We start from the raw sequence: 25272 nt of genomic DNA, 5'->3' as shown, positions 1-25272 counted from the left end.
GGATATTTTATTCGAGTTTGATTTTTACAACGTCTGATTGATATTGGGGGCTGGATTCTCCGTCCGGCCAGCCGCCGCACCGTTCACTGGCGGCAGGATCCTCGCTTCCCGCTGCTTGTCAACGGGATTTCCAATTGCAGCCACCCTATGCTGTCGGGAAACCCGCGGGTGGAGATGCGTTGCCAGCGGAAAAAGAGACTCCCAATGGCTGGAGAATTCCAGCCCAGATTTTCATTCCCAGTCTTTTATAACGGATGTGGTTTTGCTTCCTGGGACGTGACGTGGTTTTACCTCATGTTCTCTCGATGGCCAGTTCAGTAATATAAACCTGATAGTAGCTGGAGCTGCCTGGAATGTGGGTGTTTCTGATTTCTCACTCCGTGTTTTGCCGGTGTAAGGGGAGTTTTGTGTCTCCGCAGATTCGGGAGGTACTGGTGTAACTTTGTGCTGCTTGGATTGGACATGTTTGTCAATTTGCTGGATGTCAAACACGGCATGTTGCACCAGAAGATGGAGAATGCTGAGGAAGAGCTGGCTCAGAGCACCAAACAGGACTGGCTGAATCCTGTACCATACACCTCACCAGGTAACCGTGCATCAAACCTCCAATATCCAGATTGTACACATGCTTTAAAACAGTAAAGATGAAGAGATGTGATTCTGGCGCCTGTTCGGGTACACTGAGGGAGAATTCAGAATGTCCAATTCACCTAACAGCACATTTTTCGGAGCACCCGGAGGAAACCCGCGCAGACGCAGGGAGAACGTGCAGACTCTGCACAGACAGTGATTCAAGCCGGGAATCGAACCTGGGACCCTGGCGCTGTGAAGCACTGTGCTACCGTGCAGCCCCAGGACGATGTGAGCAGATTCACTACAAAAGGTGGTGGCACGATGGCGCAGTGGTTAGCACTGCTGCCTCATGGTGTTAAAGACCCGGGTTCGACCCTGGCCCCGGGTCACAGTTTGCACATTCTCCCCGTGTCTGCGTGGGTCTCACAACCACAACCCAAAGATGTGCAGGGTCGGTGGATTGTCCACACTAAATTGCCCCTTAATTGGAATTATTTTTTAAAATTTCAAAAGATAATGTGAGAAATATTTGAAAAGGAAAAGTTGGCAGAGCTATGGGGAAGAGTGAGGGAGGGGGATTCATCTACAGGGGTATTGGGATAATACACCCAACCTGTACATGCACAGTACACCCGACCTATACATACACAATACATACCACCCGTACAAAAGCAGTACACCTGACCCGTATATAAGCAATACACCCGACCTGTACATACAATACACCTGACATAGAACAGACAGTGCAGAAGGAGGCCATTCGGCCCATCGAGTCTGCACCGACCCACTTAAGCCCTCACTTCCACCCTATCCCCGTAACCCAATAACCCCTCCTAACCTTTTGGACACTAAGGGCAATTTATCATGGCCAGTCCACCTAACCTGCACGTCTTTGGACTGTGGGAGGAAACCGGAGCACCCGGAGGAAACCCACGCGTACACGGGGAGGACGTGCAGACTCCGCACAGACAGTGACCCAAGCTGGGAATCAAACCTGGGACCCTGGCGCTGTGAAGCCACAGTGCTAATCACTGTGCCACTGTGCTGCCCTAAATGTACATGTACATACACAATACACCCGAGTTGTACATACCAAAAACACCTGACCTGTACATACACAATACATCCCACCCTTGCAAAAGCAATACAACTGACCTGTACATACGCAATACACCCCATCTTTACATACACAATACACTCGACCTGTACATACACAATACATCCGACCAGTACATATATAATACATCCGAGCCGTACATACACAATACACTTAACTGCACATACTCAATACATCCAACCCACACGTACAGAATACACCTGACCCCTATGTAGATAGTGCACTCGACCTGCAAGTACACAATGCATCTGACCTGTACATACACAATACACCCAACCTGCACATACACAATACACCCAATCTGTACATACACAATACACCCAACCTGCACATACACAATACACCCGACCTGCACATACACAATACACCCAATCTGCACATACACAATACACCTTACTGCACATACACAATACACCCAATCTGCACATGCACAATACACCCTACCTGCACATACACAATACACCCAATCAGCACATACACAATACACCCAATCAGCACATACACAATACACCCTACCTGCACATACACAATACACCCAATCTGCACATGCACAATACACCCTACCTGCACATACACAATACACCCAATCAACACATACACAATACACCCTACTTGCACATACATAATACACCCTACCTGCACATACACAATACACCCTACCTGTAGATACACAATACACCTTACCTGCACATACACAATACACCCAACCTTTACATACACAATATACCCTATCTGCATTGGGTGACCCATTCATGCACAATACACGCAATTTACACATACACAATACACCCGACCTGTGCATACACAGTACACACTGAGACTCAGAATTCAACTTATGCACTCTTTCTGTTCTGCATCATATTGTTCCCCCCTAAGTTTATGAAGTATTTTGACTAGTGCATGCTGTGACTGGGTTTTCTAAACTTACTCACCTTCCCCTTCAGGCATCAAGCCATTGCTGGTCAGTGTTTAGCAAGGGCCCAGCAGCTATCTCATGCCGTGGCCATTAATTGTACGAATGCCGTAGGTGTTGGTGTACAAATGTAGGCTTATGGAGTTAGCTGGCTTTTTCGTTATGGAGAAGTCACAGACAAAGCAGATCATTCCCTCCTTTGTACACCTTCCCCCAAAACCGCACATGTATTGCCAAGTCACCAATATCCACCCATTGAAACTTAAATGCTTCTGATAAGCATAGGCAGTGGGCTCTTTCCTATTTGAAAATTATCCACACTTGCAGCAATTCAGCCTATATTCCAGGCAGTGGCCAGGAGCAGTACCTGAACATTGCAATTCACATCTGGGCCCTTGTGTGTGAGTAGGTCAGGAATCCATGGCAGAGACTTTCCTAGCGAGGCACCTTACTCCAACCTTTTCTATTGGGTTTACTGTTAACACAGTTGTTGGAAATGGGACAGAAAGAACTGTGGAATGATTCCTTGTGTCAGGCTGATACCTACCACAGCTGGGAATCTAAGTGATTCTCAAAGGGGTTTGTTCCAACATCACTATCCTAACAGAACACTCACTGCTAGATAATGTGTGTGTGTGTGACGTTACCCCATGTTGTCAGTTTGGTCATGTTCAATTTCACAGGGTTTGAGAGGAACTCTAGTTCCACTGTCCCAGCTATAATGCAATCTCTGCTGCTTCAGTTACAGATCAGAAAGCTCTTCTGCTCGAGATACAGAGAAGCCTTGAGGAGCTCATTCTGAATCAAGGCTCAATGTCATCGGTGCTCAAACTGCTCCATCTGTTAATGACAGAAGCAATCAAGCGGCTCGCTCCCAATAACACAGGTAAACACGTGCTGGAAAGACCAGTGGGAATATGAGTGGCGAGGAGGATGTTCGGAGGCTTCAAGGTGATTTAGACAGTTGAGTGAATGGGCAAATACATGGCAGATGCAGTATAATGTGGGTAAATGTGAAGTTATCCATTTCGGATGGAGAAACAGAATGGCAGGGTATTATTTAAATGATAGATTGAGAAATGCTGGCATATAAAGAGACCTGGGAATCCTACTTCACCAGTCACTGAAAATGAGCATGCCGGTACAGCAAGCAGTTAGAAAGGCAAATGGTGTGTTGGCGTTCATTGAGAGAGGACTTGAGTACAGGAACAAGGATGTCTTACTGCAGCTGTACAGGGCCTTGGTGAGACGGTGCCTGGAGGGACAGTTGGGTGAGGGACAGTGGGGTGAGGGACAGTTGGGTGAGGGACAGTTGGGTGAGGGACAGTGGGGTGAGGGACAGTGGGGTGAGGGGCAGTAGGAGATGGGCAGTGGGTGAGGGGCAGTGGGTGAGGGACAGTGGGGTGAGGGACAGTGGGGTGAGGGACAGTGTGTGAGGGGCAGTGGGTGAGGGGCAGTGGGTGAGGGGCAGTAGGTGAGGGACAGTGGGGTGAGGGACAGTGTGTGAGGGGCAGTGGGGTGAGGGGAAGTGGTGAGGTGCAGTGGGTGAGGAACAGTATGTGAGGGGCAGTAGGTGAGGGACAGTGGGGTGAGGGACAGTGGGGTGAGGGGCAGTGGGGTGAGAGGCAGTGGGTGAGGGGCAGTGGGTGAGGGGCAGTAGGTGAGGGACAGTGGGGTGAGGGACAGTGGGTTGAGGGACAGTTGAGTGAGGGGCAGTGGGTGAGTGGCAGTGGGTGAGGGGCAGTGGGTGAGGGGCAGTGGGTGAGGGGCAGTAGGTGAGGGACAGTGGGGTGAGGGACAGTGGGGTGAGGGGCAGTGGGAGATGGGCAGTGGGTGAGGGGCAGTGGGTGAGGGACAGTGGGGTGAGGGACAGTGTGTGAGGGGCAGTGGGTGAGGGGCAGTGGGTGAGGGGCAGTAGGTGAGGGACAGTGGGGTGAGGGACAGTGTGTGAGGGGCAGTGGGGTGAGGGGCAGTGGTGAGGTGCAGTGGGTGAGGAACAGTATGTGAGGGGCAGTAGGTGAGGGACAGTGGGGTGAGGGACAGTGGGGTGAGGGGCAGTGGGGTGAGAGGCAATGGGTGAGGGGCAGTGGGTGAGGGGCAGTAGGTGAGGGACAGTGGGGTGAGGGACAGTGGGTGAGGGGCAGTGGGTGAGGGGCAGTAGGTGAGTGGCAGTGGGTGAGGGGCAGTGGGTGAGGGGCAGTGGGTGAGGGGCAGTAGGTGAGGGACAGTGGGGTGAGGGACAGTGGGGTGAGGGGCAGTAGGAGATGGGCAGTGGGTGAGGGGCAGTGGGTGAGGGACAGTGGGGTGAGGGACAGTGTGTGAGGGGCAGTGGGTGAGGGGCAGTGGGTGAGGGGCAGTAGGTGAGGGACAGTGGGGTGAGGGACAGTGTGTGAGGGGCAGTGGGGTGAGGGGCAGTGGTGAGGTGCAGTGGGTGAGGAACAGTATGTGAGGGGCAGTAGGTGAGGGACAGTGGGGTGAGGGACAGTGGGGTGAGGGGCAGTGGGGTGAGAGGCAGTGGGTGAGGGGCAGTGGGTGAGGGGCAGTAGGTGAGGGACAGTGGGGTGAGGGACAGTGGGTGAGGGGCAGTGGGTGAGGGGCAGTAGGTGAGGGACAGTGGGATGAGGGACAGTGGGTTGAGGGACAGTTGGGTGAGGGGCAGTGGGTGAGTGGCAGTGGGTGAGGGGCAGTGGGTGAGGGACAGTGGGGTGAGGGACAGTGTGTGAGGGGCAGTGGGTGAGGGGCACTGGGTGAGGGGCAGTGGGGTGAGGGACAGTGGGGTGAGGGACAGTGGGGTGAGGGACAGTGGGTGAGGGGCAGTGGGTGAGGGGCAGTGGGTGAGGGGCAGTAGGTGAGGGACAGTGGGGTGAGGGACAGTGTGTGAGGGGCAGTGGGGTGAGGGGCAATGGTGAGGTGCAGTGGATGAGGAACAGTATGTGAGGGGCAGTAGGTGAAGGAGAGTGGGGTTAGGGACAGTGGGGTGAGGGGCAGTGGGGTGAGAGGCAGTGGGTGAGGGGCAGTAGGTGAGGGACAGTGGGGTGAGGGACAGTGAGTTGAGGGACAGTTGGGTGAGGGGCAGAGGGGTGAGGGGCAGTGGGGTGAGGGGCAGTGGGTGAGGAGCAGTGGGGTGAGGGGCAGTGGGTGAGGGGCAGTGGGTGAAGGGCAGTGGGTGAGTGGCAGTGGGTGAGGGGCAGTGGGTGAGGGGCAGTAGGTGAGGGACAGTGGGGTGAGGGGCAGAGGGGTGAGGGGCAGTGGGTGAGGAGCAGTGGGGTGAGGGGCAGTGGGTGAGGGGCAGTGGGTGAAGGGCAGTGGGTGAGTGGCAGTGGGTGAGGGGCAGTGGGTGAGGGGCAGTGGATGAGGGGCAGTGGGTGAGGGGCAGTGGGTGAAGGGCAGTGGGTGAGGGGCAGTGGGTGAAGGGCAGTGGGTGAGGTGCAGTGGGTGAGGGACAGTGGGGTGAGGGACAGTGGGGTGAGGGACAGTGGGGTGAGGGACAGTGGGGTGAGGGACAGTGTGCGAGGGGCAGTGAGGGGCAGTGGATGAGGGAGAGTGGGGTGAGGGACAGTGGGGTGAGGGACAGTGGGGTGAGGGACAGTGGGTGAGGGCAGTAGGAGATGGGCAGTGGGTGAGGGGCAGTGGGTGAGGGACAGTGGGGTGAGGGACAGTGTGTGAGGGGCAGTGGGTGAAGGGCAGTGGGTGAGGGGCAGTGGGTGAGGGGCAGTGGGTGAGGGGCAGTGGGTGAGGGGCAGTGGGTGAAGGGCAGTGGGTGAGGGGCAGTGGGTGAGGGAGAGTGTGTGAGGGGCAGTGGGTTGAGGGGCAGTGGGTGAGGAGCAGTGGGTGAGGGGCAGTGGGTGAGGGACAGTGGGTGAGGGGCAGTGGGGTGAGGGGCAGTGGGTGAGGGGCAGTGGGTGAGGGGCAGTGGGTGAGGAGCAGTGGGTGAGGGGCAGTGGGTGAGGAGCAGTGGGTGAGGGGCAGTGGGGTGAGGGACAGTGGGTGAGGGGCAGTGGGTGAGGGACAGTGGGTGAGGGGCAGTGGGTGAGGGACAGTGGGGTGAGGGGCAGTGGGTGAGGGGCAGTGGGTGAGGGACAGTGGGTGAGGGGCAGTGGGTGAGGGAAAGTGGGGTGAGGGACAGTGTGTGGGGGCAGTGGGTGAAGGGCAGTGGGTGAGGGACAGTGGGTGAGGGGCAGTGGGTGAAGGGCAGTGGGTGAGGGGCAGTGGGTGAGGGACAGTGGGTGAGGGGCAGTGGGTGAAGGGCAGTGGGTGAGGGGCAGTGGGTGAGGGGCAGTGTGTGAGGGGCAGTGGGTTGAGGGGCAGTGGGTGAGGAGCAGTGGGTGAGGGGCAGTGGGTGAGGGACAGTGGGTGAGGGGCAGTGGGGTGAGGGGCAGTGGGTGAGGGGCAGTGGGGTGAGGGGCAGTGGGTGAGGGGCAGTGGGTGAGGGGCAGTGGGTGAGGAATAGTGGGGTGAGGGATCGTGGGTGAGGGGCAGTGGGTGAGGGACAGTGGGGTGAGGGGCAGTATGAGATGGGCAGTGGGTGAGGGGCAGTGGGTGAGGGACAGTGGGGTGAGGGACAGTGGGTTAGGGGCAGTGGGTGAGGGGCAGTGGGGGAGTGACTGGGGGAGTGACAGTGGGGGAGTGACAGTGGGATGAGTGACAGTGGGGAAGTGACAGTGGGGGAGTGGCAGCGGGGGAGTGGCAGTGGGGGAGTGGCAGTGGGATGAGTTACAGTGGGGGAGTGACAGTGGGGGATTGGCAGTGGGGGAGTGACAGTGGGGGAGTGGCAGTGGGGGAGTGGCAGTGGGATGAGTTACAGTGGGGGAGTGACAGTGGGGGATTGGCAGTGGGGGAGTGACAGTGGGATGAGTGACAGTGGGGGTGTGACTGTGGGGGTTTGGCAGTGGGGTAGTGGCAGAGGGATGAGTGACAGTGGGGAAGTGACAGTGGGGGATTGGCAGTGGGGGAGTGACAGTGGGATGAGTGACAGTGGGGGTGTGACAGTGGGGGATTGGCAGTGGGGTAGTGGCAGAGGGATGAGTGACAGGGGGGGGGTGGCAGTGGGGGATTGGCAGTGGGGGAGTGACAGTGGGATGAGTGACAGTGGGGGAGTGGCAGTGGGATGAGTGACAGTGGGAGAGTGACAGTTGGGGAGTGACAGTGGGATGAGTGGCAGTGGGATGAGTGACAGTGGGATGAGTGACAGTGGGAGAGTGACAGTGGGGGAGTGACAGTGGGGCAGTGGCAGTGGGGCAGTGGCAGTGGGATGAGTGACAGTGGGAGAGTGACAGTGGGGGAGTGACAGTGGGGCAGTGGCAATGGGGCAGTGGCAGTGGGATGAGTGACAGTGGGAGAGTGACAGTGGGGGAGTGACAGTGGGGCAGTGGCAGTGGGATGAGAGAGTGGGGGAGTGACAGTGGGGGAGTGGCAGTGGGGGAGTGACAGTGGGGGAGTGACAGTGGGATGAGTGACAGTGGGGGAGTGACATTGGGGGAGTGACAATGGGGGAGTGGCAGTGCGATGAGTGACAGTGGGGGAGTGGCAGTGGGGGAGTGACAGTGGGGGAGTGACAGTGGGGGATTGGCAGTGGTTAGTGACAGTGGGATGAGTGACAGTGGGGGAGTGGCAATGGGATGAGTGACAGTGGGGGAGTGGCAGTGGGATGAGTGACAGTGGGGGAGTGGCAATGGGATGAGTGACAGTGGGGGAGTGGTAGTGGGATGAGTGACAGTGGGATGAGTGACAGTGGGGGAGTGACAGTGGGGGATTGGCAGTGGGGGAGTGACAGTGGGGGAGTGGCAGTGGGATGAGTGACAGTTGGATGAGTGACAGTGGGGGAGTGGCAGTGGGGGAGTGGCAGTGGGATGAGTGACAGTGGGATGAGTGACAGTGGGGGAGTGACAGTGGGGGAGTGGCAGTGGGGGAGTGACAGTGGGATGAGTGACAGTGGGGGAGTGACAGTGGGGGAGTGACAGAGGAGGAGTGACTGGGGGAGTGGCAGTGGAGGAGTGACAGTGGGGAAGTGACAGTGGGGGAGTGACAGTGGGATGATTGACAGTGGAGGAGTGACTGGGGGCGTGACAGTGGGGGAGTGACAGTGGGATGAGTGACAGTGGGGGAGTGGCAGTGGGATGAGTGACAGTGGGGGAGTGGCAGTGGGATGAGTGACAGTGGAGGAGTGACTGGGGGAGTCACAGTGGAGGAGTGACTGGGTGCGTGACAGTGAGGGAGTGACAGTGGGATGAGTGACAGTGGGGGAGTGACAGTGGGATGAGTGACAGTGGGATAGGTGGCAGTGGGGGAGTGACAGTGGGGGAGTGACAGTGGGGGAGTGACAGTGGGGCAGTGGCAGTGGGGGTGTGGCAGTAGGATGAGTGACAGTGGGATGTGTGACAGTGGGGGAGTGGCAGTGGGATGAGTGACAGTGGGGGAGTGGCAGTGGGATGAGTGACAGTGGGATAGGTGGCAGTGGGGGAGTGGCAGTGGGGGAGTGACAGTGGGATGAGTGACAGTGGGGGAGTGACAGTGGGATGAGTGACAGTGGGGGTGTGACAGTGGGGGATTGGTAGTGGGGTAGTGGCAGAGGGATGAGTGACAGGGGGGGGGGGTGGCAGTGGGGGATTGGCAGTGGGGGAGTGACAGTGGGATGAGTGACAGTGGGGGAGTGGCAGTGGGATGAGTGACAGTGGGAGAGTGACAGTTGGGGAGTGACAGTTGGATGAGTGGCAGTGGGATGAGTGACAGTGGGATGAGTGACAGTGGGAGAGTGACAGTGGGGGAGTGACAGTGGGGCAGTGGCAGTGGGGCAGTGGCAGTGGGATGAGTGACAGTGGGAGAGTGACAGTGGGGGAGTGACAGTGGGGCAGTGGCAGTGGGGCAGTGGCAGTGGGATGAGTGACAGTGGGAGAGTGACAGTGGGGGAGTGACAGTGGGGCAGTGGCAGTGGGATGAGAGAGTGGGGGAGTGACAGTGGGGGAGTGGCAGTGGGGGAGTGACAGTGGGGGAGTGACAGTGGGATGAGTGACAGTGGGGGAGTGACATTGGGGGAGTGACAGTGGGGGAGTGGCAGTGCGATGAGTGACAGTGGGGGAGTGGCAGTGGGGGAGTGACAGTGGGGGAGTGACAGTGGGGGATTGGCAGTGGTTAGTGACAGTGGGATGAGTGACAGTGGGGGAGTGGCAATGGGATGAGTGACAGTGGGGGAGTGGCAGTGGGATGAGTGACAGTGGGGGAGTGGCAATGGGATGAGTGACAGTGGGGGAGTGGTAGTGGGATGAGTGACAGTGGGATGAGTGACAGTGGGGGAGTGACAGTGGGGGATTGGCAGTGGGGGAGTGACAGTGGGGGAGTGGCAGTGGGATGAGTGACAGTTGGATGAGTGACAGTGGGGGAGTGGCAGTGGGGGAGTGGCAGTGGGATGAGTGACAGTGGGATGAGTGACAGTGGGGGAGTGACAGTGGGGGAGTGGCAGTGGGGGAGTGACAGTGGGATGAGTGACAGTGGGGGAGTGACAGTGGAGGAGTGACTGGGGGAGTGGCAGTGGAGGAGTGACAGTGGGGAAGTGACAGTGGGGGAGTGACAGTGGGATGAGTGACAGTGGAGGAGTGACTGGGGGCGTGACAGTGGGGGAGTGACAGTGGGATGAGTGACAGTGGGGGAGTGGCAGTGGGATGAGTGACAGTGGGGGAGTGGCAGTGGGATGAGTGACAGTGGAGGAGTGACTGGGGGAGTCACAGTGGAGGAGTGACTGGGGGAGTGGCAGTGGAGGAGTGACAGTGGGGAAGTGACAGTGGGGGAGTGACAGTGGGATGAGTGACAGTGGGAGAGTGACAGTGGGGGAGTGACAGTGGGGCAGTGGCAATGGGGCAGTGGCAGTGGGATGAGTGACAGTGGGAGAGTGACAGTGGGGGAGTGACAGTGGGGCAGTGGCAGTGGGATGAGAGAGTGGGGGAGTGACAGTGGGGGAGTGGCAGTGGGGGAGTGACAGTGGGGGAGTGACAGTGGGATGAGTGACAGTGGGGGAGTGACATTGGGGGAGTGACAGTGGGGGAGTGGCAGTGCGATGAGTGACAGTGGGGGAGTGGCAGTGGGGGAGTGACAGTGGGGGAGTGACAGTGGGGGATTGGCAGTGGTTAGTGACAGTGGGATGAGTGACAGTGGGGGAGTGGCAATGGGATGAGTGACAGTGGGGGAGTGGCAGTGGGATGAGTGACAGTGGGGGAGTGGCAATGGGATGAGTGACAGTGGGGGAGTGGTAGTGGGATGAGTGACAGTGGGATGAGTGACAGTGGGGGAGTGACAGTGGGGGATTGGCAGTGGGGGAGTGACAGTGGGGGAGTGGCAGTGGGATGAGTGACAGTTGGATGAGTGACAGTGGGGGAGTGGCAGTGGGGGAGTGGCAGTGGGATGAGTGACAGTGGGATGAGTGACAGTGGGGGAGTGACAGTGGGGGAGTGGCAGTGGGGGAGTGACAGTGGGATGAGTGACAGTGGGGGAGTGACAGTGGGGGAGTGACAGAGGAGGAGTGACTGGGGGAGTGGCAGTGGAGGAGTGACAGTGGGGAAGTGACAGTGGGGGAGTGACAGTGGGATGAGTGACAGTGGAGGAGTGACTGGGGGCGTGACAGTGGGGGAGTGACAGTGGGATGAGTGACAGTGGGGGAGTGGCAGTGGGATGAGTGACAGTGGGGGAGTGGCAGTGGGATGAGTGACAGTGGAGGAGTGACTGGGGGAGTCACAGTGGAGGAGTGACTGGGTGCGTGACAGTGAGGGAGTGACAGTGGGATGAGTGACAGTGGGGGAGTGACAGTGGGATGAGTGACAGTGGGATAGGTGGCAGTGGGGGAGTGACAGTGGGGGAGTGACAGTGGGGGAGTGACAGTGGGGCAGTGGCAGTGGGGGTGTGGCAGTAGGATGAGTGACAGTGGGATGTGTGACAGTGGGGGAGTGGCAGTGGGATGAGTGACAGTGGGGGAGTGGCAGTGGGATGAGTGACAGTGGGATAGGTGGCAGTGGGGGAGTGGCAGTGGGGGAGTGACAGTGGGATGAGTGACAGTGGGGGAGTGACAGTGGGATGAGTGACAGTGGGGGTGTGACAGTGGGGGATTGGCAGTGGGGTAGTGGCAGAGGGATGAGTGACAGGGGGGGGGGGTGGCAGTGGGGGATTGGCAGTGGGGGAGTGACAGTGGGATGAGTGACAGTGGGGGAGTGGCAGTGGGATGAGTGACAGTGGGAGAGTGACAGTTGGGGAGTGACAGTTGGATGAGTGGCAGTGGGATGAGTGACAGTGGGATGAGTGACAGTGGGAGAGTGACAGTGGGGGAGTGACAGTGGGGCAGTGGCAGTGGGGCAGTGGCAGTGGGATGAGTGACAGTGGGAGAGTGACAGTGGGGGAGTGACAGTGGGGCAGTGGCAGTGGGGCAGTGGCAGTGGGATGAGTGACAGTGGGAGAGTGACAGTGGGGGAGTGACAGTGGGGCAGTGGCAGTGGGATGAGAGAGTGGGGGAGTGACAGTGGGGGAGTGGCAGTGGGGGAGTGACAGTGGGGGAGTGACAGTGGGATGAGTGACAGTGGGGGAGTGACATTGGGGGAGTGACAGTGGGGGAGTGGCAGTGCGATGAGTGACAGTGGGGGAGTGGCAGTGGGGGAGTGACAGTGGGGGAGTGACAGTGGGGGATTGGCAGTGGTTAGTGACAGTGGGATGAGTGACAGTGGGGGAGTGGCAATGGGATGAGTGACAGTGGGGGAGTGGCAGTGGGATGAGTGACAGTGGGGGAGTGGCAATGGGATGAGTGACAGTGGGGGAGTGGTAGTGGGATGAGTGACAGTGGGATGAGTGACAGTGGGGGAGTGACAGTGGGGGATTGGCAGTGGGGGAGTGACAGTGGGGGAGTGGCAGTGGGATGAGTGACAGTTGGATGAGTGACAGTGGGGGAGTGGCAGTGGGGGAGTGGCAGTGGGATGAGTGACAGTGGGATGAGTGACAGTGGGGGAGTGACAGTGGGGGAGTGGCAGTGGGGGAGTGACAGTGGGATGAGTGACAGTGGGGGAGTGACAGTGGAGGAGTGACTGGGGGAGTGGCAGTGGAGGAGTGACAGTGGGGAAGTGACAGTGGGGGAGTGACAGTGGGATGAGTGACAGTGGAGGAGTGACTGGGGGCGTGACAGTGGGGGAGTGACAGTGGGATGAGTGACAGTGGGGGAGTGGCAGTGGGATGAGTGACAGTGGGGGAGTGGCAGTGGGATGAGTGACAGTGGAGGAGTGACTGGGGGAGTCACAGTGGAGGAGTGACTGGGGGAGTGGCAGTGGAGGAGTGACAGTGGGATGAGTGACAGTGGAGGAGTGACTGGGGGCGTGACAGTGGGGGAGTGACAGTGGGATGAGTGACAGTGGGGGAGTGGCAGTGGGATGAGTGACAGTGGAGGAGTGACTGGGGGAGTCACAGTGGAGGAGTGACTGGGTGCGTGACAGTGAGGGAGTGACAGTGGGATGAGTGACAGTGGGGGAGTGACAGTGGGATGAGTGACAGTGGGATAGGTGGCAGTGGGGGAGTGACAGTGGGGGAGTGACAGTGGGGGAGTGACAGTGGGGCAGTGGCAGTGGGGGAGTGGCAGTAGGATGAGTGACAGTGGGATGTGTGACAGTGGGGGAGTGGCAGTGGGATGAGTGACAGTGGGGGAGTGGCAGTGGGTTGAGTGACAGTGGGATAGGTGGCAGTGGGGGAGTGGCAGTGGGGGAGTGACAGTGGGATGAGTGACAGTGGGTGAGTGACAGTGGGATGAGTGACAGTGGGATGAGTGACAGTGGGAGAGTGACAGTGGGGGAGTGACAGTGGGGCTGTGGCAGTGGGGGAGTGGCAGTGGGATGAGTGACAGTGGGGGAGTGGCAGTCGGATGAGTGACAGTGGGAGAGTGACAGTGGGAGATTGGCAGTGGGGGAGTGGCAGTGGGATGAGTGACAGTGGGGGAGTGACAGTGGGGGAGTGGCAGTGGGCGAGTGACACTGGGGGAGTGGCAGTGGGGGAGTGACAGTGGGATGAGTGACAGTGGGATGAGTGACAGTGTGATGAGTGACAGTGGGGGAGTGACAGTGGGGGAGTGACAGTGGGATGAGTGACAGTGGGGGAGTGGCATTGGGATGAGTGACAGTGGGGGATTGGCCGTGGGGGAGTGGCAGTGGGGGAGTGACAGTGGGATGAGTGACAGTGGGGGAGTGACAGTGGGGGAGTGGCAGTGGGATGAGTGACAGTGGGGGAGTGACAGTGGGGGATTGGCAGTAGGGAGTGACAGTGGGATGAGTGACAGTGGGGGAGTGGCAGTGGGGGAGTGACAGTGGGATGAGTGACAGTGGTGGAGTGGCAGTGGGATGAGTGACAGTGGGGGATTGGCAGTAGGGAGTGACAGTGGGATGAGTGACAGTGGGGGAGTGACTGGGGGAGTGGCAGTGGGGGAGTGACAGTGGGGGAGTGACAGTGGGATGAGTGACAGTGGAGGAGTGACTGGGGGAGTGGCAGTGGGGGAGTGGCAGTGGGGGATTGGCAGTGGGGGAGTGACAGTGGGGGAGTGGCAGTGGGGGAGTGGCAGTGGGGGAGTGACAGTGTTGGAGGGGGTGTGGGGGAGTGACAGTGGAGGAGTGACAGTGGGGGAGTGGCAGTGGGAGTGACAGTGGGGGAGTGGCAGTGGGGGATTGGCAGTGGGGGAGTGACAGTGGGGGATTGGCAGTGGGGGAGTGAAAGTGGGGGAGGGGGAGTGGGGGAGTGACAGTGGGGGATTGGCAGTGGGGGAATGACAGTGGGGGAGTGGCAGTGGGGGAGTGACAGTGGGGGAGTGGCAGTGGTGGAGTGACAGTGGGGGAGTGGCAGTGGGGGAGTGGCAGTAGGGGATTGGCAGTGGGGGAGTGACAGTGGGGGAGGGGGAGTGGGGGAGTGACAGTGGGGGATTGGCAGTGGGGGAGTGACAGTGGGGGAGTGGCAGTGGGGGAGTGACAGTGGTGGAGTGGGAGTGGGGGAGTGACAGTGGAGGAGTGGCAGTGGGGGAGTGGCAGTGGGAGTGACAGTGGGGGATTGGCAGTGGGGGAGTGACAGTGGGGGAGGGGGAGTGGGGGAGTGACAGTGGGGGATTGGCAGTGGGGGAGTGACAGTGGGGGAGTGGCAGTGGTGGAGTGACAGTGGGGGAGTGGCAGTGGGGGAGTGGCAGTGGGAGTGACCGTGGGGGAGGGGGAGTGAGGAAGCAAGAGGAGGGCGAGTAGCAATCAGTGAGAGGCAGAGAGTGAATGGTTTAGGGGAAGCCTCAGGGTGTGAGTGGAGTGATTACAATGGTTAATCTTACTGACATCACCCCATTCTGATAACCTTTCTGTTTCTCTGCAGACAACGTCACAGTGAAGTTGACTGCAAATATAATCAGCATCCCAGGAGTGTCCTCCATGCTTAATCTACTGGGATTTCAATTCCAGTCTCTGGCGCCTGTTCCATCCAAAATGGGAGACAGGACCGTCCCGTTGCCATGTGAACAAGCAGCAATGGGCGATGTTTCAAATCATTCTGCACCCCCTATTTCCCATGCTCATCCAATCGCTGTCATCTTCCCACACTGGAATCCGGACGGGCTACTTGGTGTCGCACAGCGAGCTGTCGCTGCTCTTATTGGTCAGCATCAGAGATTTTACACTAAAACTTCAGCCAGATTGATTTGTTTGTGTTTTACCCATAGCGAGTCCTGTCTAGCAAACCAAAGTCCCCTCACTCTCCGAGCAGTCCAATTGCATTTGCATCCAAAATTGCACAGGATATTGGGGGCACGTCAGCACAGTGGTTAGCACAGTTGCTTCACAGCTCTACGGTCCCCAGTTCTATTCCCAGCTTTGGTCACTGTCTGTGCGGAGTCTGCATGCCCTCCCCGTGGATTTCCTCTGGGTGCTCCGGTTTCCTCCCACAGTCCAAAAATGTGCAGGTTAGGTGGATTGGCCATGATAAATTGCCCTTAGTGTCCAAAAAGGTTGGGTTGGGTGGGGTTACTGGGTTACGGGGTTAGGGTGGGGGTGTGGGCTTGGGTAGGGTGCTCTTTCCAAGGGCTGGTGCAGACTCGATGTGCCGAATGGCCTCCTTCTGCACTGTAAATTCTATGATACTCTATGATCTAAGTCATTTTTTAAATCAAATTTCCATTTGAACGCATTTACATATTACCAAACGGTGAATCTGACCGTGAACATGAAGTGTTTTAGAGGAAAATATTCCTTGATATATTTAAGAGTGATTGGTCAGTAAGGGGGGCAAAAATAAGCATTTTAAATCACGGCGTCAGCGCTTCACCCGCCAGGATCTGACTCCTAATTAGTGAAATTACTTTTACAAAATGTACAGAAATATTTTTGAACATAAAGGTATAGAAATAGGAATAGTAGGCCATTTGTCTCCCCGAAGCTGCCCTGCCTTTCAATATGATCATGGGGAATCTTCCCATACTATTCCTTAATTCCCATTGTCTCCAAAGCTCTACCAATCTCTAAATTGAACACAGTCAACAACTGAATATCCACAGCTCTCTGAGGTAGAGAATTCCAAAGATTCACAATTCTTTTAGAGAAGAGATTTCTCCTCATCTCAGTCCTAAAATGGCACATTCCCCACGGCTGAGGCTTTGACTTCTCATTCTCAATATCTCCAGCCGGGGCGACATCCTCCCAGCATCTATCCTGTCAAACCCCTGAAGAATGTCATGTTTCTATGAGATCTCCTCTCATTCTTCTAAACTCTGGCTAATATAGGCCTTGTCCACTCAATCCCACATTCCGGAAATCCTTTGCTGGTTATATTGGGGTGATGTGTTCAGCTTCTTAGTAAATTCAAGAAGGAACATCAGGAGGGATTTTCGAACCGTTCCAATCGGCAGGGCCTTCCGGTCCCACCAATAACAGCCACGATCTCCGTCTTTATTTTTAAACAGTGACCCCACTTCAAGAGGAAACATCCTCTCCACATCCACCCTATCAATACCCCTCACAATCTTAAAGATTTCAATCAAGTTGCTCCTTAGTCTTCTAAAATTCAGTGGATACAAACCTAACCTCTCCATCCTTTCCCCACTGGACAACCCACCCATTCCTGGTTTTTGTCTAGTAAACCTTCTCTGAATTGCTTCTAACGCATTGGTGGGAGCTATTCTCCCCCCCCCACGCCAGGTGGGAGAATCGCCGGGGCGCCGTGCGAACCGCGCCACACGCCCCCGACCCCCGCACGCGATTCTCCCACCCCCCCGGAAACCAACGGCGCGCGATTCGCACCGGACCGCTCGGAGAACCGGCGAACGGCGATTCTCCGGCCCGGATGGGCCGAGCGGCCGCTACGACATAACAGGTTCCCGCCGGCGCCATCCACCCCTGGTCGCTGCCTGCGGGAACTCTGCAGGAACGCTGGGGGGGCGGCCTGTGGGGGAGGGAGGGGGGCTCCTTCGCCGAGGTGGCCTCCAATGGGGTCTGGCCCGCGATCGGGGCCCACCGATCGGCGGGCCGGCCTCTCCCCCCCCCCCCCCCCCAGGCATACCTCCTTCTGCGCGCGGCCCCAGAACACCGGCGCCATGTTGGTGAGGAGTCGGCATGCGTAAGACGTTCCCCGCGCATGCGCAGGAGTGGGCTGCCTCAACTGCGCTTGTGCGGGTTGGCACGGTGCCCATTTGGCGCTGCGTAAGGACGCTGGAGCCGCTTGAACCGCTCCAGCGCCCTGCTGGCCCCCAGGTCGTGCCTGGGCCCTGTTCGCGCTGTCGTGAAACGCGACGGCATTCACGCCGGCACGAACACTTGGTTTCCATATCGGAGAATCGCCCCCTATATCTTTCCTTAAATAATAAGATCAGTATTGCACACAGTACTCCAAATGTGGTCTCACCACTGTCCTGTGTAACTGAAGTTTAACCTCCCTACTTTTGTAATCAATTTCCCTCATAATAAACAATATCATTCTATTAGGTTTCCTGATTACTTGCTATACCTGCATCCCTTTTGTGATTCATGCACTAGGACACCCAGATCCCTCTGCACCTCAGAATTCTGAAATCTCTCACCATTTAGATATGAAGGTTATTTTTTATTCTTCCTGCCAAATTGGACAATTTCATATTTGCCCCCATTATAATCCATTTACCAAACTTTTTCCCTCTCATTTAATCTCTCTATGTCCCTTTGTAACCTCCTTATATCCTCTTCACTTTACTTCAATTTACTTTCCTACCTATCTTTGTGTCGTCTGTAAATTTAACAACCATACCTTCAATACCTTCATCCAAGTCACTTAAATAAATAGTAAAGCATTGAGGCCCCAGCACTGATCCCTTTGGCACACCACTCGTCACACCATGTCAACTGGACAAGTTGAGCGAGTGGGCAAGCCAATGGCAGATGCAGTATAATTTGGATAAGTGTGAGGTTATTCACTTTGGAAACAAAAACAGGAAGGCAGGTTACGACCTGAATGATTGTAAATTGGGAGAGGGGAGTGTGCAGCGGGACCTGGGTGTCCTTGTGCACCATTTGCTGAAGGTAAGCATGCAGGTGCAGCAGGAGGTAAAGAAGGCTAATGGTATGTTGGCCTTCATTGCGAGAGGTTTCGAGTACAGAAGCAGGGATGTGTTGCTACAATTGTACAGGGCCTTGGTGAGGCCACACTTGGAGTATCGTGTGCAGTTTTGGTCCCCTTCTCTGAGGAAGGATGTTCTTGCTCTCGAGGGAGTGCAGCGAAGGTTTCCCAGACTGATTCCAGGGATGACGGGACTGTTATATGAGGAGAGATTGACTAGGTTGGGATTGTTCTCACTGGAGTTCAGAAGAATGAAGGGGACCTCATAGAAACTTATAAAATTCTAACGGGACTAGACAGGGTAGATGCAGGGAAGATGAGGCGGGATTCTCTGACCCCCCCGCCGGGTCGGAGAATCGGCAGGGGCTGGCGTGAATCCCGCCCCCGCTGTTTGCCGAATTCTCCGGCACTGGATATTCGGCCGGGGTGGGAATCGCGCCGCGCCGGTTGGCGGGCCCCCCCCCGGCGATTCTCCGGCCCGCGATGGGCCGAAGTCCCGCTGCTGGAATGCCTGTCCCGCCGGCGAGAATCAAACCACCTCTCTTACCGGCGGGACAAGGCGGCGCGGGCGGGCTCCGGGGTCCTGGGAGGGATGCGGGGCGATCTGGCCCCGGGGGTTGCCCCCACGGTGGCCTGGCCCGCGATCGGGGCCCACCGATCCGCGGGCGGGCCTGTGCCGTGGGGGCACTCCCTTCCGCCTTCGCCATGGTCTTCACTATGGCGGAGGCGGAAGAGACCCCCTCCACTGCGCATGCACGGGGCTGCCGTGAGCGGCTGCTGACGCTCCCGCGCATGCGCCGCACGGCAAAGTCATTTCACCGCCAGTTGGCGGGGGCACCAAAGGCCTTTCCCGCCAGCTGGCGGGGCGGAAATCAGTCCGACGCGGGCCTAGCCCCTCAAGGTGAGGGCTCGGCCCCTCAAGATGCGGAGAATTCTGCACCTTTGGGGCGGCGCGATGCCGGACTGATTCACGCCGTTTTTGGTGCCGGTCGGCGGACATCGCGCCGATTGCAGAGAATCCCGTCCATGTTACCAATGATGGGTGTGTCCAGAACCAGGGGCGAAATTCTCCGTTATCGGCGCAAAGTCCGCCGATCGGCGCAAAAAACGGCGCAAATCCGACCTGCGTCACGCCGCAAAAATCGGCGCGAAGTCTCCAACCCGAAATGGGCTAGCAGCGACGTGACGGGATCCGCGCTTGCTCACGTGGTTCACGCCGCGCAGCGTCATACGCGCCGCACGGCGTGACGGCTCATAAGGACACGCTGCTCCCCCCCACCGACCGGAACACCCGACCGGATGGCCGGCCACCGCTCAGCCCCGAGGTTCCAGTCACGCGATGTGGAGGTGCTCCTGGACGTGGTGGAGCAGAGGAGGGAGGCCCAGCATCCCGGGCACGGCCGCAGAGTTGCCCCACGCCACAGCCGGCGTCTGTGGAGGGAGGTGGCAGAGTTGCCCCAGTGCCACAAGAAGGTGAACGACCTCGTCAGAGCAGGCAGGGTGAGCCTCCCCCCCTGCCCGATATCCATATCCCCCCTCCCCCATATCCCCCATATCCACCCCTCCCCAGATCCCCCCTCCCCCATATCTCCCCTCCCCCATATCCCCCCTATCCCCCCTCCCCATATCCCCCCTCCCCCATATCCCCCTCCCCATATCCCCCCTCCCCCATATACCCCCTCCCCCATATCCCCCCTCCCCCATATCCCCCATATCCCCCCTCCCCCATATCCCCCTCCCCATATCCCCCCTCCCCCATATCCCCCTCCCCCATATCCCCCCTCCCCCATATACCCCCTCCCCATATCCCCCTCCCCCATATCCCCCCTCCCCATATCCCCCCTCCCCCATATCCCCCCTCCCCCATATCCCCCCCTCCCCCATATCCCCCCTCCCCCATATCCCCCATATCCACAAGTGAATCCAGCCCTAACCTTAACCTCTGCAATGCACGCGCAACCAATGGCGTGCATTCATATACCTGCCTAACAGTGTTGCCTTTTACCCCTGCAAACGCCCCCCCCACTTCGCCACAGGAGAAACGCGCACACAACACCAGGGAGCATGTGAGGACTGGTGGAGGCCCCGCTGATGAGAGGCCACTGACCGAACACCAGGAAAGGGCCCTGGAACTGGCTGGCGGACCTGACGACCGGGAGGTTGCTGATGCAGAGGTCGGGGGCGTACTAGCAAGTGAGCCACCGACAGCCCGTCCCCATATCCCCCCTCCCCTATATCCCCCTCCCCCATATCACCTGATCACTGCCTGATGTCTAACCATGCATGCTTCATTGTGTATCACAGGAGCAAACGTCGAGGCATCCATCCCCGCAGATGCAGACCGCCCGCAGGATGCCCCTCGGAGGCCACGGGAGACGGAGAGACCCGGAACCTCCGGCATGCGACGCCCGCAGGATGCCCCTCGCACACCACGGGAGACAGAGAGACCCGGACCCTCCGGCATGCGACGCCCGCAGGATGTCCCTTGGAGACCACGGGAGACGGAGAGACCTGGAGCAACAGGGAGACGACGCCCCAGTCAAATGCGGGTGCGACGACGCAGGCGTGTGGCACCCAGCGACGAGAGGGGCAGCCACAGGCCCCCGTCACAGCCGAGCCAGGACACCACTACCCAGGACACCCCTACCCAGGACACGCCTACCCGGGACATAACTACCCAGGAAGACGAAATACCGGACAGTGACACAGAGTGGATGGGTGGAGACGAACCCCCACCCCAAAGTGCCATGGACTCAGAGTGGGACGAAGAGCATGACACAACGCCACTGCTGTCACCAACACCCTCCACCATCGCAGAAACACTCACCACGGTTGGGCACTTTAGTGATGAGGCGTCTGGTACACTCACTGGTGCGCACAACACAGCCGTCCCGGTACAGCAGGTGGAGGTAGGAGCAGCAGAGGGGCCGGGCGGTCGGAGGGCAGCCCAGCCCAAGCGAACATCTGCCGCCCAGATGGATCCCGGGTTCCTGGAGTTACCACACCCACCCATAGATCCGATGCAACCACCGACCCGGAGACGAGCGAAGAGGGTGACGGGCGGCTTGCGGCGGCTGCGGTCGCAGGTGGAGGAGTCCTGCGACCAGGAGCTGGGAGTGACGCACGGGTGGCGTCCGCGGTGGAGGCAATGGGTGCGACGGTGTCAGACATGGGGAACGGTTTGCGAGGCCTGGGGCTTTCCGTGCAGGCGGCGTCTGTGGCCCAGGACATGGCTGCCCTCTCACAGGAGGCCATGAGCCAGTGCCAGCGCCAGATGGCAGAGGCGCTCAACGCCATGGCCCAGTCTCTGCAGGCCATGGCCCAGTCTCTGCAGGCCATAGCCCAGTCTCAGCAGGCCATCGCTGAGGGCATCGGCGCCATTGGCCATGTGCGAGCCGGCGTCGCACAGTCACAGACAGGGTTTGCCAATCCCCTGGGCTCCATGGCTGCAAACCTGGAGGCCCCTGTCGATACCAGCACGGGCCTCCAGGACTGGCAGCGCCAGATGTCGGGGGGGGCGTCAGATGGCCAGTCCGTTCGCATCCCCCACCCATGTAGAGGCCTGGGGGCCATCGGGCACCCCAAGGGAGGAGGAGGTGTGGTCCGTCCCGGGTCCCCCTGTAGGGGAGGTCCCGGAACACCGGGACACCTCGGACTCCCCCCGCCCCCCCCCCCCCCTTCCGTCCCAGGTGCATCGGGTGGGCAACGGGCAGGACAGGCTGGCAGCTCGCCATCCCAGTCGCCCGGGCCGCAGCCTGGCATCTAGGCCAGGACGCCCCAGGAAACGGCCGCCAAAGGGATCCCGTGTCAGAGGGCAGGAATCACAGGAGTCCACCTCCAGTTCTGCTGTACCGTCTGGGGAACCACGTAGACGTAGTCAAAGGGCCCGTAAGGCCAAACAATTAGACACTGAGTAAGTTGGCACGGGTGCAGGGCACAGATGAGTTTTAGGGGCTAGGGCACGTGCATGAACTCCTTTGGTTATTAAAGTCAATGTTACACCTACAGAAGCTGCCTTTATGCCCTGTCCAAAGCGTGCGGGGGTGTCATGTACGTTGAGCGCAAGTGTGTGTGTGTGAGGGGTGGTCTTGCCTCAGCCCCAGGTGAGTCTGCCCCTTCCCCCTGGGCCGCCATCAACATCCCCCCGGGCAGAGGACGGGACCGTGTGCTGCAGTGTCACAGCCGCATGCAGGGATGGTCCGGGTGGATGGTGGTACTGTGGCCATGGGTCAGACATAGTCCAACGATGTGGAGCCAGGAGCTCAACGCAGGGCGGGTTGTCATCATCCTCCATGGCCTGCAATAGACACACGTCCACCCGCAACTGTGTGAGCCCGGCCGTTGTGCCGCAGGTGGATCGGCAATGGGGGGGGGGGGGGGTGCATGCGGGTGGGTGGGGTTGGGGAGGGGGGGTGAGGGTGCTGGGTGGGTGGATGGGTGGGGGGTGTGGGTGGTCGGCTGTTGCCATGGTGTGCGGTCTGTGGCCGTACTACCCGATTCCCACACCCATCTAGTCAGTGAAGCGGGCGGCTATCAGCATGTCCCGTGCCCGCTGGGCCAGCCGGTAACGGTGGACAGCCACCCGCCTGTGTCTAGCCCGTCTGCCCTGACCATTGCCCCCATACCCCTCATCTGGGGAGGACTGCGCCTCTTCCTGCTGCTCCTCCACTCCGCCCTCCTCTGCCTGCGGCACATCGCCCCTCTGCTGGGCTATGTTGTGCAGGACGCAGCACACCACAATGATGCGGCCAACCTTATCTGACCGATACTGGAGGGCGCCCCCAGATAGGTCCAGGCACCTGAAACGCATCTTCAGCACGCCAAAGCACCTCTCTATCACTCCCCTTGTCGCTACATGGGCATCATTGTAGCGGTTCTCCGCCTCATTGTGTGGCCTCCGTATAGGCGTCATCAGCCACAATCGCAATGGGTAGCCCCTGTCGCCCAGCAACCAGCCCCTCAGCCGGGGATGGCGTCCCTCGTACATGCCGGTGATGGATGACCGCGACAACACGTATGAGTCGTGTACACTGCCTGGGTAACGGGCGCAGATGTGCAGGATCATCATGCGGTGGTCGCAGACCACCTGTATGTTCATCGAATAGGTCCCCTTCCTATTGGTGAACACGGCCCTATTATCTGCAGGTGGCCGCACGGCGACGTGCATCCCATCGATCGCGCCCTGGACCATGGGGAACCCGGCCAAGGCAGAGAAGCCCATGGCCCGGGCATCTTGGCTGGCCCAGTCCACAGGGAAGGGGATGTAGCGGTGCGCCATGGCATATAGGGCATCTGTCACTGCCCGGATGCACCGATGTCTGCGATATGCCGGACAGGTCCCCACTCGGTGCCTGGAATGACCCCGTTGCATAAAAGTTCAGGGCCACCGTAACCTTGACGGACACGGGGAGAGGATGTCCCCCGCCAGTGCCATGCGGTGACAGGTGTGCCAGCAGGTGGCAGATGTGTGCCACGGTTTCCCCCCTCATCCGGAGTCTCCTCCTGCATTCCCGGTCCGTGAGGTCCTGGTATGACTGCCGGGGCCGGTACACACAGGGCACCCTCGGGTGCCTCCGTTGCCGTGGGGCCGCGACGTCCCCCTCCTCGTCCTGTCGGTCAGGTGTCCCTCCAGCCTGGGCGGCTGCCGCCTGCCCCTCTTCGGAAGCCTGCGCCGCCTCCCTGGCACGCTCCTCCTCCTGCTCCTCCTCCTCATCCAGGGCAACATATAAATTAGCGGCTGAAACCACGGCGGCCAACATCGCTGGATGATCGGAAAACATGACGGCCTGGTTGGGGGGGGGGGGGGGGAAGCGACGACATGTCATCATTGCCCATACCCCTCCTCCCCAGGTGGCATGGACCGCATGGGTCCAACTTTTGGAGGCTGGCACCTGGCCAGGTGGACCAACTCACTTGCTCTCGCACCCCCCCCCTCCCCGGCACGGATCCCATCCTCCTCCCCTGCACGGACCCCACATCCTCCTCCACGGCACGGGCCCCATCCTCCTCCCCGGCACGGACCCCATCCTCCTCCCCGGCACGGACCCCATCCTCCTCCCCGGCACGGGCCCCCCATCCTCCTCCCCGGCACGGACCCCATCCTCCTCCCCGGCACGGACCCCATCCTCCTCCCCGGCACGGGCCCCCCATCCTCCTCCCCGGCACGGACCCCATCCTCCTCCCCGGCACGGGCCCCCCATCCTCCTCCACGGCACGGGCCCCCCAGCCTCCTCCCCGGCACGGACCCCATCCTCCTCCCCGGCACGGACCCCATCCTCCTCCCCGGCACGGGCCCCCCATCCTCCTCCCCGGCACGGACCCCATCCTCCTCCCCAGCACGGGCCCCCCATCCTCCTCCCCGGCACGGGCCCCCCATCCTCCTCCCCGGCACGGGCCCCCCCATCCTCCTCCCCAGCACGGACCCCATCCTCCTCCCCGGCACGGGCCCCCCATCCTCCTCCCCGGCACGGGCCCCCCATCCTCCTCCCCGGCACGGGCCCCCCATCCTCCTCCCCAGCACGGACCCCATCCTCCTCCCCAGCAGGGACCCCATCCTCCTCCCCGGCACGGTCCCCATCCTCCTCCACGGCACGGGCCCCCCATCCTCCTCCCCGGCACGGACCCCATCCTCCTCCACGGCACGGACCCCCCCATCCTCCTCCCCGGCACGGGCCCCCCATCCTCCTCCCCGGCACGGACCCCATCCTCCTCCCCGGCACGGACCCCATCCTCCTCCCCGGCACGGGCCCCCCATCCTCCTCCCCGGCACGGACCCCATCCTCCTCCACGGCACGGACCCCCCCATCCTCCTCCCCGGCACGGACCCCATCCTCCTCCCCGGCACGGACCCCATCCTCCTCCACGGCACGGACCCCCCCATCCTCCTCCCCAGCACGGACCCCATCCTCCTCCCCGGCACGGACCCCATCCTCCTCCACGGCACGGGCGCCCCATCCTGCTCCCCGGCACGGACCCCATCCTCCTCCCCGGCACGGACCCCATCCTCCTCCCCGGCACGGACCCCATCCTCCTCCCCGGCACGGGCCCCATCCTCCTCCCCGGCACGGACCCCATCCTCCTCCCCAGCACGGACCCCATCCTCCTCCACGGCACG

The 25272-nt window shown here is 59.7% G+C and overlaps 1 protein-coding gene across 4 annotated transcripts in view; it reads left to right on the top strand.

Moving 5' to 3' along the window:
* Nucleotides 1-25272, top strand: part of LOC140399050 (uncharacterized) — a 765316-nt gene that overhangs the window by 682676 nt on the left and 57368 nt on the right. For all 4 annotated transcript variants that reach the window (XM_072488134.1, XM_072488132.1, XM_072488133.1 and 1 more), the window contains exons 16-18: nt 420-586; nt 3346-3489; nt 14955-15233. In XM_072488134.1, coding sequence (XP_072344235.1) covers nt 420-586; nt 3346-3489; nt 14955-15233 — 590 coding nt within the window. The remainder of the gene's footprint in view (nt 1-419; nt 587-3345; nt 3490-14954; nt 15234-25272) is intronic.

This window comes from Scyliorhinus torazame, chromosome 22 (genome assembly GCF_047496885.1).
Source record: "Scyliorhinus torazame isolate Kashiwa2021f chromosome 22, sScyTor2.1, whole genome shotgun sequence".
Classification (NCBI taxonomy): domain Eukaryota; kingdom Metazoa; phylum Chordata; class Chondrichthyes; order Carcharhiniformes; family Scyliorhinidae; genus Scyliorhinus; species Scyliorhinus torazame.
The sequence above is the reverse complement of the archived record's forward strand: the minus strand, read 5'-3'. Positions and strand labels throughout refer to the sequence as shown.